Source organism: Scyliorhinus torazame, chromosome 1 (genome assembly GCF_047496885.1).
Source record: "Scyliorhinus torazame isolate Kashiwa2021f chromosome 1, sScyTor2.1, whole genome shotgun sequence".
NCBI lineage: Eukaryota > Metazoa > Chordata > Chondrichthyes > Carcharhiniformes > Scyliorhinidae > Scyliorhinus > Scyliorhinus torazame.
The window spans coordinates 378,078,882-378,097,588 of NC_092707.1; the positions used below are offsets into that span (position 1 = coordinate 378,078,882).

An 18,707-nucleotide genomic window follows, 5' to 3' on the forward strand; every position below is an offset into this window, starting at 1 on the left:
GAGTTGGCACTGTTAATGGATGTTTTTTCCAGAGCTTCCAAATTAATGATTGTAGACTCAAAAATATATCCAATATTGTTGTGTGTTGTATGTCTTGTCTGGCTTGCTGTACTTTGCAAGCCAGTGCATTATGGGATTGCAGGATCCATGTTTTTTGCATAAACTGGTGACGAGGCTGGTATATAAAAAAAATGATTGCACTTAAAGGAGGTAGCAAAATTTTAAAAGGCCAACAGCAAGAAGAAATAAACGGCTGTCAGCCGGAAAATTAGAAGAGACCCCAGATTGAGGGCGACTCTCAAAAAGTCCAGGGGCGACAAAGGCCTCAGAGCAGAGGTAACGAAAGACCCGGAGAGGGAGGGCAACGAGAGAATTGCAGAATGGAAACCAGTCAACACCTCAGCAGAGAAGGACCTGGCCAACAATGAAACCAAAAGAAAGGACAAAGACCAAGGTTCTGTTGCAGGCAGGAAAAGAAGAGCCAGAAACAAGATCGGAAAATGTAAACCCAGCACTGAAATTCAGCTTTTAGAAGACTGAAAAGCCAAGCTGAATGAAAAGATTCAAAAAGGATTTGAAAGTAAAATAGCAAACAAGTGTTTGATTGAAGTTAATCATCATCATCGCCATCGATTGGGACAAAGGTGTCATGCTCCTCCAGTAGCGAGGCGAAGCTCTTGCTGATCTGAGTGCCCATGTACAGAAACGGGATGACCACAACAAAGACTTTCATGAGACCAAAGGAAGTCTTGATGGGCCTAGGTAAAATGGCTCCCGATCTCGTCACCACCAGCCTTCTGGAAGAGTGCAGCTGAGTGCCCGCGAGACTGTTCTCTTGGCGTCTCTTATCATGTGGCTGTATACATTATAGTATTGGTGGTGCTACTCTCCAGACTCGCATTAACCCTTGGTTTTGCTGAGTATCGTTACATTATAATCAATGCAGGCACATATCACCACATTCCACTTTTGTTCCAAAAATCTTCCTCCCTTCTAACAGAGTATTACAATACAATTTCTATTTCCGATCACAATACAACTTTTCTTTTCACTTCCTATCCCTGCTCCCCCAACATCAAGTCTCTGACGTTATGAATTCAGACGGTCTTAAGTCTTGACAGTTCTTCTACATCTGGATCAGTATCTCAGTTGGTCTTGTGTGGAGGAATGGTAATACTCTGTTGCTCTTGTTAATAAATCATCTGCTTTTCTGGACACTGTAGGTTTGACCTATTCCTTCTGTGGGGAATATGCACTCTGTTCATTTCTAGGCTGGAATATAATTTCTTTCTTCCTTGCTGTGTCCAGAGGTGCTATTCTTGCTGGGCCCATACATCTCACAAATGGAACATTCACTTCCACTTGTCTTAACTAGCAACACCTTGTAACTAAGCAGCTAGCCTGACCATATATTGGAACAGTAAATAATTAAGGCAGACCCATGTAGGTTTTTTTTGAGGCAGCCTAGTTTTTCCCTAGTTCATAAAATGTTTTGTTAAACAACATTTCCAATGAAGAGGGAAGAATATGTTATGTATTGTATGTCTTGTCTGGCTTGCTGTACTTTGCAAGCCAGTGCATTATGGAATTGCAGTATCCATGTTTTTTGTTAACTTGATGGCTGAAGCAATAAAGTACAGATGCAGCATTAATCACCTCCTGTGGCTTCATGAGTACTGATTGATCTTGAAATGTAACAGGACCAAAGACATAACAAATATGTCTTTTCATCACCCAAGGTACCAATGACGGGAAAGCTATCTCCAGGTCTTCAATCCCCATTCTTCCTTTCATCCAGTGGATTTCTGTAATTCTCATGAAGACCAGAATAACAGCTGGCTCAAACAGTAGTAAACTTTGAGGGTAGGGAGCCAATGATGACAGAGTTCAGCTCTGGTGACTATATATATATATATATATATATATATATATATATATATATATGAGAAGTGCTACCTACACGTTTGCAGTCCCTCGGGTGGCACAGTGGTTAGCACCGCTGCCTCACAGTGCCAAGGACTCGAGTTCGATCCCGGCCCCGGGTCACTGTCCATGGAGTTTGCACATTCTCCTCGTGTCTGCATGGGTCTCACCCCCACAACCCAAAGATGTGCAGGGTAGGTAGATTGGCCACGCTTAATTGCCCATAATTGGAAATCATTTTTAAAAGTTTGCCATCCCTATTTGTGGCACTGGAGTGGACGGAAACATGTGGCAAAATAAGGGGTGGGATTCTTCGGCTTTATTCACCCGGCAACCGAGGTCAATGGATTTTGTTCATTGTACGCAACTCGCCCATGGCGTTCTTGCGGCGGGCGGGGCGGGAGAATCCAGCCCCAGGAGTCATGAAATCTTAAAATCTCTTCCCGGACTGTGTCTTATCAGCATTTTTAATACCAGCAACAAAGGATGATTTCAAGACATTGGTAACTTGGGAGATTGTTCATCCCTTTTATTTTTTAATCGTAATATTGATCTGCATATTGGAACAATAGACACAATCATTTGGTCATTAGTGTATTTTGATAGTTACAAAAATAATTTTTGGAATTTCTTGATTTTGTGATACTCTCTCAAAATTAAATGCATAAATTGTAGTGAAAGTTGCTCATATCCAACCAGAAGATTAATTTCCTCCTGTAACCTCCTGTGATTCATGTGTCTATTTTTTATCATAATGGCCTCTTGCAGTTTTAAATCTGACTTTTCAAGCCTGATTTAACACTCAGGATTTTTGTTTGGATTTGTTTTCATTTTATTGAGGTAATGGTGTATGAATAAGATATCTATATCCTGAAGATATTGAAATGGTTTATATGGATCCCAATAAGATCAGCCACCCCAAAATATATATTTCGTTTGCACTAAGATATAGGACCAACATAGGTGCAACCGTAAGTTAGCAAATACAAGTAAATACAGAATCCATTAATATTTTTTCAATCTAGTGAACAAAAGTAATCCCCTAATGTTACTTTTGATTTTTCTGTATATTTAATTACACAGTAATGTCTTCCATCACCAGACCATATAATTGACATAGTTTTCAAATGCTATTGAATGTGCAGTAAGTTAGCCTGTAGTGTTTCTAGTAATGGACATATTGGACATGATCTGACGGGGGAGAACAACCCGGAGTTCCATTCCAGTGGGGTTGCTCCCGGAACTTGTAGAGGTGGGAACTACCCCGCTATCTAGCGGCACTCTGTTATTTTTTTTCAGGCCTCAGCAGGGACTATCCCAGCGAGGCCGCATTCAGTCGCATTTCCTGCACTGAGACGCTCCGCTCACCAGTGCAGGAAGAGAAAATGGCGTCCCGATCTCTCAACCCCCAACATGACCTCCGGATCCCCCCCCAACTCACCTGGTGGGGGTCCTCAAACACCCTAGCACCTCACGTCATAAGGGCAAGGCACCCAATGGCTCAATCCCGGCACGGATAAAATGCCACCTGGGCAGATTGGTACTGCCAGCCTGACACCCTGGCAGTGCCACCTGGGAACCCTAGTGGTGCCAGGGTGGCACCTGAGAGGCACGGCCAAGGTGGCACTGCCATGTTGACCATGTAGCAGTGCCAGGGTGCTACCCCGTCCCGATTTCAACCATCCGGGGGCCTCCGTTCTGCCTGCCCGACTGAGGTCTCCTTGACGAGGCCGGTAGATCCCGGCGGCCGGTTAGATCTGGCGTAGGCAAAAAGTTCACTTAACTATGCAAGTTTGGATCCCGACAGTGTGGGCGGAATCCGTCACCTGCGATCTTGTTAGATCTTGCGGGGCACAACAAACATCAGGAATCCTGGAAGAGGCCTCTCGCGGGATCTAGCAGCCGTGTCCTGACCCGATTCCGGTGGAACACGGTCTATACGTCGCGGTCATTATTTTTTTCCTTTCGGAGAGGGAGTGAAATGGGTGAAAATTTCACTGAAAAACTCTCCCTTCTGCACACCCTGCCTCATTTTCCATTCCACTTACGGCAGTTTGAATATGAGCTGTGAACTTGGTTCCTCTGGGCGATTTTCAAACAGCAAAGAGGAGATTTGATAGTGGTGTTTCAAATCATGAAGGGTTTAGATCGAGTATAAAGATAAACAATTTCCAACGACAGAAGGGTTGACAACCAGAGGGCACAGATTTAAGATGATTTGCAAAAATAGAGAGGCAGCATGAGAAGATCCTGTTCTTATAAATGCTTTGCTGCCAGCATTCCACAAGTGCTGCCCTTAAGCTTGCAACAGAGTTCTGAGGAAGACTTTATTTTCTGTTTATGCTTTGTAAGGCGATGTCTGGCTTCCTGGCTGTAGCACACCCGAGATCAAGAATAATGGATTGAGAATTAAACCTGTATCTCTCACTTTGAACGGCCCCATCATGCCACATTGTTACTCGAGCATTCTGCATTAAAGATATTTATTAACAGTGTGGATGAGCAGAGAGATCTCGGTGTCCATGTACATAGATCCCTGAAAGTTGCCACCCAGGTTGAGAGGGTTAAGAAGGTGTACGGTGTATTAGCTTTTATTGGTAGAGGGATTGAGTTTCGGAGCCATGAGGTCATGTTGCAGCTGTACAAAACTCTGGTGCGGCCGCATTTGGAGTATTGCGTGCAATTCTGGTCGCCGCATTATAGGAAGGATGTGGAAGCATTGGAAAGGGTGCAGAGGAGATTTACCAGAATGTTGCCTGGTATGGAGAGAAGATCTTATGAGGAAAGGCTGAGGGACTTGAGGCTGTTTTCGTTAGAGAGAAGAAGGTTAAGAGGTGACTTAATTGAGGCATACAAGATGATCAGAGGATTGGATGGGGTGGACAGTGAGAGCATTCTTCCTCGGATGGTGATGTCCAGCACGAGGGTCATAGCTTTAAATTGAGGGGAGATAGATATACGACAGATGTCAGAGGTAGGTTCTTTATTCAGAGAGTAGTAAGAGCGTGGAATGCCCTGCCTGCAACAGTAGTGGACTTGCCAACACTAAGGGCATTCAAATGGTCATTGGATAGACATATGGACGATAAGGGATTAGTGTAGATGGGCTTTAGAGTGCTTTCACAGGTCGGCGCAACATCGAGGGCCGAAGGGCCTGTACTGCGCTGTAATGTTCTATGTTTCCCTTCTAATGCTATCTTTGGTTTTAAATCCACAGGACTTGTATTTTAGGATTTGAGTTGTTTTATATTAGTTGAATACAAGCGAAAGTGCTTTTGTGAAGTAAGGATTTTGATGCAGTTTTAATCGGATCAGGGTGGCAAAGTGAATTGTTCCATGGATTTCAAATGTCAAGTATTACAGGAAGAAAAGATAAACCCATTCCGAAAGTAATTTTTGACATGCACGTTTTCGGTTGACCTTCTAATGAAAGGAAGACAGTCCTGTGGCAAGGTTAGATTTGTTAGGTAATGTGATGGACAGTTGTACGTTGTCAGAATTTGATAAATATGTCATGGTGCTGTTATATTTTTTCAATCATGCAAAACAGTAACAAAGACTTCATGGTTTGTTTTTACCATGAATGTTTTGGTGCCATTTTGATCTCCATGTTCTTCTTGTGATCACTGTCAATGGATAATGGTCAGTGGAACCCTTGGCGGAGGAAATGCCGTCAAAGGGCGAGGTGCTGAGCATTCCATTAGCAAATGACATCCGCAACCGTACAAGCCATGACATAGCTGCAGTGCATAACAATTCAATCTGAAACACAACACCAGGCTTCATGTTTGCAAAGGATAGTCACAGGAGCTTTGACAATACTCAGTCAGTGATGATTTTACAGATGCAGGTGTTTCCTAGTATTAATTTTTGAATGCACTTTGATTCAATCTTGCATACTGTAGTAAAAATGTATTTCTATTGAAGCAACATAGATTAAAATGGAATGTTTAAGAACTCCAGTCCATTAGTATTAATACCCATCCATCTTACTAATAGGATCATTTTCTGTCTAATCCACGAGGATGTATTTTGTCTGAATCCTCATAAAGTAAGTCAGGGCCACATTACTGTCTATGTGGCCAACAAGCTTAAGATAAAGATTTAATGCATCAGAATAGTATCTGTTATAATTATACCTTTCTTAGTCATAGCAATAATACTGACTTTTTAAAAATTAAGCAGTGTATTCTGGCAGATATTACAGGATTGATGTATTTTGCTGTTAAATTTACATTTACACTGAGGTGGCAACCCTTTCGTCGACGACTTCGCGAAAAATTAATTGTCAACAGAAAGGGTGGGGGGGGGGGGGGGTTAGTTTAGCTTAGAGTAGGGGGTTAATAAAAGTGGGACCTATAAGGGAGGGAGATGGCTTTTGCACTATGTTTATAGTTTCATGTACATTGTTAATTGTGTTGTTATAATACCAAAAATACCTCCATAAAATGTTTATTATAAAACAAAATTTACATTTACAGCAGAATGATGTTTGAATTGCGAAGGAAAGATATCGAAATGAGTCAGAATTAGTTTTATTAGTGGGAAGTCTGCATGCACCTGGCACAGTTAGTAAGCAATCATATTTTGAAATTGTTCTTGAGTACAGTTAATTGTAAATATCCATCAATTTTGACGGTTTCTTAAATTAGACTCCAAGAAATGTAATTTATATTTTGCTGTGAACGAAGAGAAGTCTACTCAACACAATTGTTAACTTGACATTTTTCCCTTTTCTCTACAGCTTTGACTGCCTACACATACCTTACCATTTTTGATCTTTTCAGGTAATTTTTTTTATTCGCTTCAACTTTTGATGCACTTGTACCTAATAATATTCAAGTTTAATTGATAAAAGTGAGATTTTATTTTGTCAAATCTTGCAAATGTCTGTAGTGAAATATATTCTGAATGAGTTGTCATTGTGACTGCTTTCCACCAGGTGATCAGCTTTAAATTGAACTTGCAAGTTATCAATTTATTTCATAAACGCTCGTACCCTTTTGAGGGGGGTGGGCAAGTAACTTGTTTCCTATCCCTCTGCTGCTCTTGCCACACAGTTCCTTGGATGTTTGCAAGAACAAATCTTCTACATACCCTGATATCTGCTCACTATAGATTCCCTCTGGTTACACAGCTGAGATTAGATGCCTGGTATGATGTACTCTGCCATGTTACTACCGTGTTGCCTGCTTCCCATTTTGTAATTTCACAATTCAATTAATTTGGCTGTTCTGCCACATAACAATGGAGTAATTATTTTTGTCCTGATCATAGATATATTAGAATAACCATTTGCTTCTGGAAATATTATCAGTGAAAGGACCTTCTATTCCTTGATTTATGTTTCTGAATAAGACTCTGTTGAGATTTGGAAATTCCTACAGCACTTTATGTAAAATTCTATTCAAAATTCGTAACTTTGAAAACTACAATGGACAGTTAGTACCCTGAGTTAGATTGTAGAACATTAATCATTCCATGAAGATGAGGTTTGAAAAAGACATGTGGTAGACATGTGCGGAAGTCCATTCAATATTAGAGGGAGGTTAATGTTTCAAATGGACCGCTTCTAGTTTCCTGCTCTTCCTGTCTGTCTTAGGGAGTGATTATCAGTCTGGTACCTGTTGTCGTTTATGAAAGTGAGTATTGTAATTGACCACTATCTGGGATGATATCACATCAGGAAGAATTGAAAATGACATAGCTTTGCTGTAGCAAAATCATTTTGAATTTTGTTTCTTTTAAATTGGCAACAGAAAATGTGATTGGGAGACCTGTAAAATGCAGTTCATTCAAACACTTATTACTTTACCTTTAAGGAGTGGTTGTTTGCTCACCAATGCTCTTTTTTACTGAAAGGGGGAAGAACTGTCCTTTGTTCTTCTCACTGTGAACCAATTATCTACATAATTTTATGAGGCTTAATATTTTATCGAGTATTGGCAATACTACTGTTGAGATAATGACATTCCGTATCATTAAGTGACATCATTCCAGTAAATCAAAACACCTTCCAAGGTTCCCGATGGTGAATAATTATGTACAAAATTGTGTTTGTTTATTGGGGTGTGGTTAGAATTGTAAAATATACCTCTGTACACACTATTAAATTATATTTATGTGAAATATTGATTTTAAAAAACACTTGATAAGCAGGTCTGAATCTTAGGAATATATTTCATTTTGCTGCTTTCAGTCCAGACTCCCTGACATTAATCTCTTTATTTACTAGTTTGGTGACTTGCCTAATAAGTTTCTGGGTGACTTTGAAGAAACCTAGTCCAGGGTACTCTTTTGGGTAAGTGTACGTTCAACATTACTCAGTAGACATTTGGATGAGGTAGCCCTTTTGACCCACACCAGTTTGATAAGCGCTTCTATCCGTTTTACCAAAAGTGAGACGTTTGATTCTTCATGATGCCTATTTGTAAAGTAACAGGTTTTTCAGCCTGGTTATATTCACAGCGTACGGTTAACTGGGTCTCCAGCCTGCAAGCCACTGTGAAGTGAAGTTTCATCCTTTATCTGCTGTGCTATGGATAGAACACTGTATCCCATCCCTTTTTTGATGATCAAGAAGGATGATTGGGCAATAATTAGCTGGATCAGAATTTGTCCTTTTTGTGAATAGGACATACATGGGCAATTTGCCGCTTTGTCGGGTAGATGTCAGTGCCATAGCTGTCCTGAAACAGTTTGGCTGGAGGAACGGCGAGTTCTGGAGCATACATCTTCACTACGGTGGGTTGCTGTTGGGCCAATGGTCTTTGCTGTATCCTACAGCTGTTTCCTGATATCATGTGGAGTGAATCAAATTGCTTTTTTGGTGAGGACCTGGTGAGGACCTCGGGAGGAGTCTGAAATGGATCAATTTCAGTTATATCAGTGCGGTTTGATAAGGTACCGCACAAAAGACTACTTAGTAAGATAAGAGCCCATGCTATTAGGGATATTAGCATGGATAGAGGATTGGTCAACAAATAGAAGACTGAGATTTGGTTAAGAGGGCATTTTCAGGATGGCAGCTTGCAACTAGTGGAGTGCCACAGGGATCAATGCTGAGGCCACAATTCTTTACAATATGCATTAATGACTTGGATGAGGGAAGTGAATGTACTACTGTACGTTTCCAGATGATGCAAAAATAGGTGAGAAGGCAAGTGGTGAGGATGACAGAGTCTGCAGAGGGATATAGACAGGTTAAGGAAATGGGCAAAAACCTGGCAGATGGAATATACTGTTGGAAAATGTGAAGCTATGCACTTTGGTAGGAAGAATAAAGGAACTGAATGCTATTGAACTGGTGAAAACTGCAACAAATAGGGATTTGGGGGTCCTCGTGCATACAGAGTTGGCAACTAGCACGGATTTTCCGTGTTTTATACGGAAAATCCGTTTGAATACGGAAGTACGCTTTTTCTCATTGAAATAGGTGAAAGGTTACAGTTGATTTGCAAACCAGCTCCCGAAACATGTTATTTGGTTTACTTGGCAACAGAGCCCTGTGCAGAGACCCCGCCCCCCTCTCCTCTCCGCCCCGCACACTAACAGCGCAAGCATGTCGCCAAGGAAACCAATATGCATATCAATGCCTCATATGCGAGACCGCACGAAGATCAAGATCTCCTAACAGGGTCAGGTGATTCTGACCTTCGCGCGGTCTCGGAGGCATCGAAGTACCTGGATTTTATTGGGATAAAAAAATCATGTTGCGAGAGTGAGTAGACTCAACACTCGCTCTATCACTGATCTTTGTAGAGCATTGCTATGTATTTAAAGAAAAGAAAGTGCTGAAAATACTCAGGTCAAGTAGCATCAATAGGGAGAGAAGCAGAGTTAACATTTCAGAATTGCTGAAAGGTCATTGATCTGAAATTTTAACTCTACTTCCCTCTTTAGTACTAATGGAGTGCAGCTGATAATACATTGCACATTATTAAGTTTCAGCAGGATTCAGTTCATAAATCCCTGTTTTACTTGTGGAAACTGCGCTTTTTGTTGTGAGCATGAAATAAAAATGCTGAAAAAGTAAACCCTACTTCAGGAAAATATTTTTTGAAAGAAATAAATGCACTGATTCCTTTTGTTTATATACAGTTTCTTGTTGGAATTTAACTAAGTTAATCAAGCGTTCAGGACAATTTTGAGCTTCGCGCAAAAAGGCGAATATTTTGTTCACATTTTTCATTCTTAATTTGAAAACACCCACTCATGATGAAGCATTGGATTTGCATTCTCCATTTGTGTTTTAGATTTGTGCAATAAAGGTGTAAAACTATACTTCAGATTAGGGCATTTTTCCTTTGAAATGAAAATCCGAATTACACTGGCAAAATACTGATTTTTGGTATCTGGAATACTGATTTCTTATGGGAAAGGTTGGCAACTCTGCATAAATCACAAGGCTAGTACAGCAAGTTCAGCAAGTAATCAGGAAGACAAATTAAATGTTGGTCTTTACTTCAAAGAGAGTGGAGTATAAAAATAGAGGAGTCTTGCTAAAACTATACAAGGTGCTGGCTAGGCCACACCTGGAATATTGTGAACAGTTTTGGTTTCTTTGATGTAAGGAAAATATACTGGCATTGGAAGCAGTCCAGAGAAGGTTCACTCGGTTGACCCCGGGTATAGAGGGATTTTCTTAAGAGGAGAGGTTAAGGAAGTTGGACCTGTACTCATTGGAATTCAGAAGAATGAGAGGCGATCTTATTGAGACATATAGGACTCTTGGGGGGCTTGACAGGGCACATACCAAGGGGTTTTTACTCCTTATGGGAGAATTTAGGACCAAATGGCAGCACGGTAGCATGGTGGTTAGCACAATTGCTTCACAGCTCCAGGGTCCCAGGTTCGATTCCTGGCTTGGGGCGCTGTCTGTGCAGAGTTTGCACGTTCTCCCCGTGTGTGTGCGTGGGTTTCCTCCGGGTGCTCCGGTTTCCTCCCACAGTCCAAAAGATGTGCAGGTTAGGTGGATTGGCCATGCTAAATTGCCCTTAGTGACCAAAACTGCCCTTAGTGTTGGGTGGGGTTACTGGGTTATGGGGATAGGGTGGAGGTGTGGGCTTGGGTAGGGTGCTCTTTCAAAGAGCCGGTGCAGACTCGATGGGCCGAATGGCCGCCTCCTGCACTGTAAATTCTATGATAATTTTTAAAAGTGCTTAATCTTAGAGTAAGGGGTTGCCTATTGAAGACCAAGATGCTCACCGAGAGTAGTGAATGTGTGGAATTCTTTACTGCTGAGGATGGGTCATTAAGCATGTTCAAGGCGGAGATTGACAGATTTTTAAGCAGTAAGGGAAACAAGGGTTATGGGGATAAGGCAGGAAAGTGGAGTTAAGGATGATAAGATCAGATCTGTCATGATTTCATTGAATCCCTGCAGTGCAGAAGGAGGCCATTCAGCCCATCAAGTCTGCACCGACCCTACAGAAGCACACCCTAACTAGGGCCATGTCCTACCCCCATACTCCCACCTAACCTTCTGGACACTAAGGGGCAATTTAGCATGGTCAGTCCACCTATCCTACACACCGTTGGACTGTGGGAGGAAACGGCAGTACCCAGGGGAAACCCACGCAAACACTGGGAGAACGTGCAAACTCACATAGTCACCCAAGGTCGGAATTTAAACTGGGTCCCTGGCGCTGTGATGCAGCAATGCTAACCAATGCCACGGAGCAGACTCGATGGGACGAATGGCTCAGGGCAACTGTTACTGATGAATTGGGAGGGGGGGAGAGTTTAAACTGAACAAGTGTACATTGTATTCTAGAGAACAACAATATAGCCTGTGCTTGCCCACTGTCAGGCATGGCTCAGTGGTCACACACTGACTTCTGGGTGTCTTGCTGTACTCCAGTGACTCAAATTACATAATTCAGGCAGACATTTCAGTGCAGCACTGAGTAAGAGCTGAACTGTTGGGAGATGCAATGTTTCAGATGAAACATTAAACTAAACTAAGGCTTCATCTTCCCTTTGAGACACAAAGAAAAGATTCCTTGGCAGAATTTCAAAGAGGTGTCGGCAATACATCTCTGTTTTCTTGACCAATATTTATCCCTCAACCAGCATTACTTATGCAGATCACCTGATCATTGATTTTTGTTGGTGCTTGCTACGTGCAAATTGTTGGCCATGTTTCCTAAATTGCAGCAGTACCTTTTGTGAATAATTTTGGAATCCCCTTATCTTCTCTAGGACACTATATAAATGCAAGTATGTTTTTTTTCTTGCTGACGGCTTCAACAAATCCATGTGCTGCTCAATATACAATTGCTTCCTCTGCAATTAAACAATAGTTTCCTTCTGCTCAGTGTAGAATTTCAATCCTGCTACCTTTGCAATTGCACGGTAACTATTGGGTAATTTCCTTAGCAAATTAGAATTAGATTTTGAAATCTTAGTGTGTTGAGGAAAAGGATTCTTTCTTAGATTTTAAAAACCTGCTAATGTTCAGTCAGATTTCCAAAATATTATTTTTCTTCAAATGTCATGTTAAGCCAGCTGACAAAGACATTGTATGGTTCAGTAGACACATTTGATCCAGTTGCTTAAAGGGTGACCCACAAAGTGGAAGATTGCTCACAGCAGAAAAAAAAGCTGCAATTTAATTTCAATCCCAAGTTTAACCACATAGTTGACTTGTATATTCACTGAAAAATGTTGCCTTAAACAAACTTGTGTCTATGTATGCTGTTCCCTGGCTAAGTGTAAGTTCTAACTTGCATCAGTGTTCCACTGGATGAAGCCAAGCGCTGAATATTCAGTTAACAGTATCATGTTCTGTTAGAATCCGAGAAGAATCATAGAATCCCTACAGTGAAAAAGAAGGCCATTCGGCCCATCTTGCCTGCACCGGCCCTCTGAAAGAGCATCTTACCAGCCTCCTGCCTTATCCCTGTAACCCCGTAACCCCACCTAAACCGCACAACCCTGGACAAGGGGCAATTTAGCATGGCCAATTCACCTAACCTGCACATCTTTGGACTGTGGGAGGAAACCGGAGCATCCGGAGGAAACCCATGGAGACACGGGAGAATGTACAATCTCGACACAGGCAGTCACCCAAGGCCAGAATTGAACCCAGGTCCCTGGTGCTATGAGACAGCAGTGCTAACCACCATGCCACCCCATTTATCCCACCATTTCAATTTCCCCCTCTGCCAAATACTAGCACAGTGGGTAGCATTGTTGCTTCACAGCTCCGGGTCCCAGGTTCGATTCCGGCTTGCGTTACTGTCTGTGTGGAGTCTGCACGTTCTCCCTGTGTCTGCGTGGGTTTCCTCCGGGTGCTCCGGTTTCCTCCCACAAGTCTCGAAAGATGTGCTGTTAAGTAATTTGGACATTCTGAATCTCCCTTTGTGTACCCGAACAGGCGGCGGAATGTGACGACTAGGGGCTTTTCACAGTAACTTCATTGCAGTTTTAATGCAAGCCTACTTGTGATAATAAAGATTATTATTATAAGTGGAACATATTATCGAGACAATTTTTCTATGAAAATTATAAACGTTTGTTTTCTTTCATGTGACTATTGACTTTGAACGAGTAATGGAGAGTACAAGTCTTTTTTTGAAGTCCATTTTGGGGGATAATCATTTTTCCCTGCATAATGACCTCTGTCTACTTGTACATGGCGAGTTTCTCTTCCCCATTGCATCCATATTGAACATTAGCTGGCTTTGTAATAATATCTTTCTCTGTTTTCAGTCTGTGGCCTTAGGAACTAAAAACTTTTAATTTAAAAGCCCACCCTGTCTTTGCCATGTTTCATAGCTTGTGGAAAAAAACATCAAGCCGTTAAATCTCATCAGATATTTGCGACGCTCGGAATACCTCGCGAGATTTAACGAGGTCATGCAAGACGTAACAATCTGAATCAAACCCTCGCTGGGCGAGATCCAGATTTACATATTTAAGTGAGCAGTTAGGCTCACTTAAATATGTCTGTGCCCGATGCTCCCGAGGCCTGGAAATGAACGCTCGAGCTTGGGAGACCTCACCATGATGCTGTTTGGCACTGGTCCACACAAACGTGGGCCAGGCGTAATGGCACTTGGGAGGATCTCCCAGGCCATCGGAGGATCCCAGACGGTCAGGCTCTGGGCAGGGTGGTATCCTGGCACTGGGTGTCCTGGATGCCAGGTTGCCCAAATCGGGGGGTTGGGCCATGGGGTGCACTGCCCTTATGAGATGGGGTGAGGGCAGATGTTCAAGGACCCTCTAACAAGTAAATTGGGGTGTTGGGGAGTCTGGAGGCCGCAGTAATGAGTCCTAGGGGAGTTGAGAGATTAGGGTGGCATTTTTTTAAAAATCTACAAAAGAAAACTTGTGTACAATATTTTATTTCTGAATGATTGTTAGAGGTACTGTGGTCAGAATTACTTCAATGACCTGAAGAATCTTTTCATAATGTTTCATTGATAATCCAGCTCCTCTTCTACATAAATAAAACTAGGAAGATTTGCATTCATGACTTGCCCTTCATGATCTCAGGACAGCCATTTTACAACCATTGCAGTATTTCTCAAGTGTAGTTATTGTTGTAATGTAGGAAATGTGACAGACAATCTACGCAAAACTGCAGTGTGATCATCTGTTTGGGTCTCAACTATTTACAATTTATTTCAATGATTTAGATAAGGAGACAAATGTATGGTAGCTAAATTTGCCGATGACACCCAGATAGGTCAAAAAGTAAGTTGTCAAGAGCACATAAAGAGTCTACAAAAGGATATAGATGGGTTAACTGAGTGGGCAAAACTTTGGCAGATGTGGGAAACTGAACTTGTCCACATTGGCAGAGAGAATTGAAAAACAGTATACTATTTAGATGGAGAGAACTTGTAGAATTCAGTGCTGCAATGAGACCTAGGTGTCCTGGTACATGAATCAGAAAAAGTTAGTATGCAATGTTGCTCTTTTTAGCTTTAGTCTATTTGCTCTGTTTAGGTCACCTTTGCTCATGAGTCGCCAGGTATCTTTATGCTACCGCCACGTGGTTCAAGTTCAGGTTATGATTAATAACACAGCACACAGAAGAACTAAAAGGGAAATGGGAAGAAGAGCTGGGGGAGGAGATCGAGGAGGGGCTGTGGGCAGATGCCCTAAGCAGGGTAAACTCGTCGTCCTCGTGTGCCAGGCTAAGCCTGATTCAGTTTAAGGTATTACACAGGGCGCATATGACTGGAGCACGGCTCAGTAAATTTTTTGGGGTGGAGGATAGGTGTGCGAGGTGCTCGAGAAGCCCAGCGAATCATACCCATATGTTTTGGTCATGCCCGGCACTACAGGGGTTTTGGATGGGGATGACAAAGGTGCTTTCAAAAGTAGTGGGGGTCCGGGTCGAACCAAGCTGGGGGTTGGCTATATTTGGGGTTGCACAAGAGCCGGAGGCGAGAGAGGCCGGAGTGCAGGAGGCGAGAGAGGCCGATGTTTTGGCCTTTGCGTCCCTAGTAGCCCGGCGCAGGATATTGTTAATGTGGAAAGAAGCCAAGCCCCCGGGGGTGGAGACCTGGATAAATGACATGGCAGGGTTTATAAAGCTAGAGCGGATTAAGTTCGTTCTAAGGGGGTCGGCTCAAGGGTTCACCAGGCGGTGGCAACCGTTCGTCGAATACCTCGCAGAAAGATAGACGGAATGGGAAAAAGAAGGCAGCAGCAGCAGCCCAGGATCGGGGGGGGGGGGGGAGGAACCAGAAGGACTCTCAAGGTTGTTAATATATACTGTATAATATGTATAGGTCGTTGCTACGGATAATTATATATTGGACTGTTAAATTATATTTTTGGAGAGTGTTACTTGTGATAAGGCAGTTGCCAATTAGGGTTAGTTTTCATTTTTGTTATTTATTATTTATTCAATTTTTTATTTTTTTTTGTTTATAAAATAGGTCATTGTTATTTGTGTTGTTATAATATTGTGTAAAGGATGCACAATGTACTGTGTTGGTTGACCAAAAATTTTCAATAAAATATTTATATAAAAAAAAATAACACAGCACACCGCTTAGTAAGGATTAAAACAACGGTCATTTATTATATACAACAAGCAATATTAATACCCTAATACTACTTTCTATATAACAAACCTATCACTACTGGCCAATACTTAACTTAGGAAGAGCCCACCAGGTCAGGGAAACGAATGGCTTGTCCAATCAAATCTGGCCCGCGGGATTCAAAAGGCTGCTACAGGTCGGTGGCTAGGTGTCTCTACCGGATAGCGATCGTTGGATTCAAACTTACGATACATGGTGGCTGATCCTGCGAAGGTCTCGAGCAGGCGAAGATGAGAGAGAGAGAGAGATCTGAACTTGGACCTTCACTTTTATAGGGCCCAGGGGCTTCCCGCCTCCCGGGGCGGCCCTTGACCCTGAGTCCCAAGTGATTGGATTCTGTCCCCAATCTCTGGGGTCGATGTGTCCAATGGTGAGGCGATTCCTCGATCGGGGGGTGGTCGCTCACCTGTCTTTGTTTCGGCCATTGCAGGCGCCGACAGGTCTGGCCCGGTATTCAATTGCTAATATGTTGCAATTGTTCCCGGGGATAGCCGATTTAACTGTGGATGTCTGAGTAGATTAGGTGTAAACAGTCCTGAATGCAACTGCGGATACCTGGGTTGATGGGCTGTTGATAGCCCTGAGTATCGATCTGGGCTACGTTCCCAGAGCTGAAGCTGCAAACCTGTCTGCAGCTGCCTGCTTGTGTCTTCTTGGCTGCTTTTCCCAGCAGTCTTTCGGGTTAGCCATTTTAAACTGGGTTTTGGCCAGATTAATCGGAATGCAGCCATTTTACATGGCTACAGCAAGTACAGCACATGATTCAGAAGGCAAATGGGATGTTGACGTTTATTGCAAGAGGAATGAAATATAAAAGGAGGGATGTTTTATGGATGCTGTACAGGGCCTTAGTGAAACCATGGGCAGCACGGTGGCATAGTGGTTATTATTGTTGCTTCACAGTTCCAGGATCCCAGGTTCGATTCCCGGCTTGGGCCGCTGACTGTGGAGTCTGCATGTTCTCCCCGTGTCTGCGTGGGTTTCTTTGGGTGCTCCCGTTTCCCCCCACAGTCCAAAGATGTGCAGGTTAGGTGGATTGGCCATGCTAAATTGCTCTTGGTGTCCAAAAAGGGTAGGAGGGGTTACTGGGTTACCCAATGGACTGTAAATTCGATGATATCTGGAATACCATGTACAGTTTTGTTCTCTTTATTTGAAACATAATATAATTGCATTGGAGGCAATTCAGAATTAGAAGCAATTCAGAGGTCCATTTATCTCATTCCTGGAATGAAGGGCTTATTTACAAAGAAAGGTTGAACATGTTGGGTCTGTACCCATTGAGTTTTAGAAGAAGAAGAATCTTTATTAGTGTCACAAGTAGGCTTACATTAACACTGCAATGAAGTTACTGTGAAAATCTCCTGGGAATTATTGAAATATGGAAGACCTTGAGGAGACTATTATTTTTTTGGAAGTATTTTTATTCAGCAAATTTTCAATAATTTTACAATACAAAACAACCCCAAACTATACCCCCCAGCCCACCCAAATCCAACTCCCTCAACAGTAACCAACTCCCGAAAATGCATGATGAACAAAGTCCAATAATTGTAGAACCCATCACTCGCCCCCCTCCGCGCAAGCTTCACCTTCGCTTGGGTCCAAAGCTCCAGCGGATCCCCACCATGCCGAGGCACAAGGTGGAGAAGCTGACCTCCACCTCAACAAGACCCGCCTGTGAGCAATCAGCAAAGTAAAGGCTAAAACATCTGCCCCAGCACACGTCTGCAGCTCCAGCCGGTCAGACACCCTGAATATGGCTTTGTGGGCTGCGGGCTCCACATCCACATGTAGGCCCCCGAGATGCTGAACACCGTCCTCCAAAACCTTTCCAGCTTGATGCAGGATCGAAACATATGTGCATGGTTCGCCGGGACCCTCCCACACAGCTATCCTTGAGGAGACTTGATGGGATGAATACCAACAGGATATTTCCTCTGAGCAGGGAAGATTAGAACTAGGGAAAACAATTTGAGAAATGATTGAGGTGAGGAAAATATTTTTCTCTGAGCGTCATTAGTCTGTGAAATTCTCTTTCCTATAAAACAGTGGTGGTGGGTCATTGAATTTATCCAAGGCTGAGTTGGATAGATTTTGATAGAATCATAAAATCCCTACAGTGTAGAAGGAGGCCATTCAGCCCATCGAGTCTGCACTGACCCTAGGAAAGAATACCCTACCTTGGCCCCCACTTCCAACCTATCCCAGTAACCCCACCTAACATTTTTAGACATGAAAGGGCAATTGAGCAAGAACAATCCGCCTAGCCTGTGGGAGGAAACTGGAGCACCCGGAGGAAACCCACGCAGACATGGGGAGAAAGTACAAACTCCACACAGTCACCCGAGGCCGGAATTGAACCCGTGTCCCTCGAGCTGTGACGCAACAGCTCTAACCACTGTGCCACTGTGCGCCCAAATAGATAAGGGAATCAAGGGTTATTGGAGGGCAGACAAGAAAGTGGAGTTGAGATTACAATCAGAACAGCCATAACCTTATCACATGGCAGCGCGGGCTTGAAAGGCCAAATGGCCCTCCCCCTGCTCCGAAATTCAATGTGCCCATGATTCTGTGATGCTGGTTGGGGAATTAGAAATTGACCAAGAAGTCCCAGTTCTTCAAAATAATGCCATAGGTTCTTCTGTGTCTCACTGAGAGGACAGACTATTATAATAATAATAATAATAATCATCATCTAATGCCTTGCCTGAAAGA

The 18,707-nt window shown here is 42.8% G+C and overlaps 1 protein-coding gene across 3 annotated transcripts in view; it reads left to right on the forward strand.

The window, feature by feature from the left end:
* slc30a6 (solute carrier family 30 member 6) overlaps positions 1 to 18,707 on the forward strand; it is a 227,985-nt gene that overhangs the window by 119,466 nt on the left and 89,812 nt on the right. For all 3 annotated transcript variants that reach the window (XM_072511928.1, XM_072511935.1, XM_072511945.1), the window contains 2 exons: positions 6,668 to 6,710; positions 8,159 to 8,224. In XM_072511928.1, the coding sequence (XP_072368029.1) occupies positions 6,668 to 6,710; positions 8,159 to 8,224 (109 nt within the window). The remainder of the gene's footprint in view (positions 1 to 6,667; positions 6,711 to 8,158; positions 8,225 to 18,707) is intronic.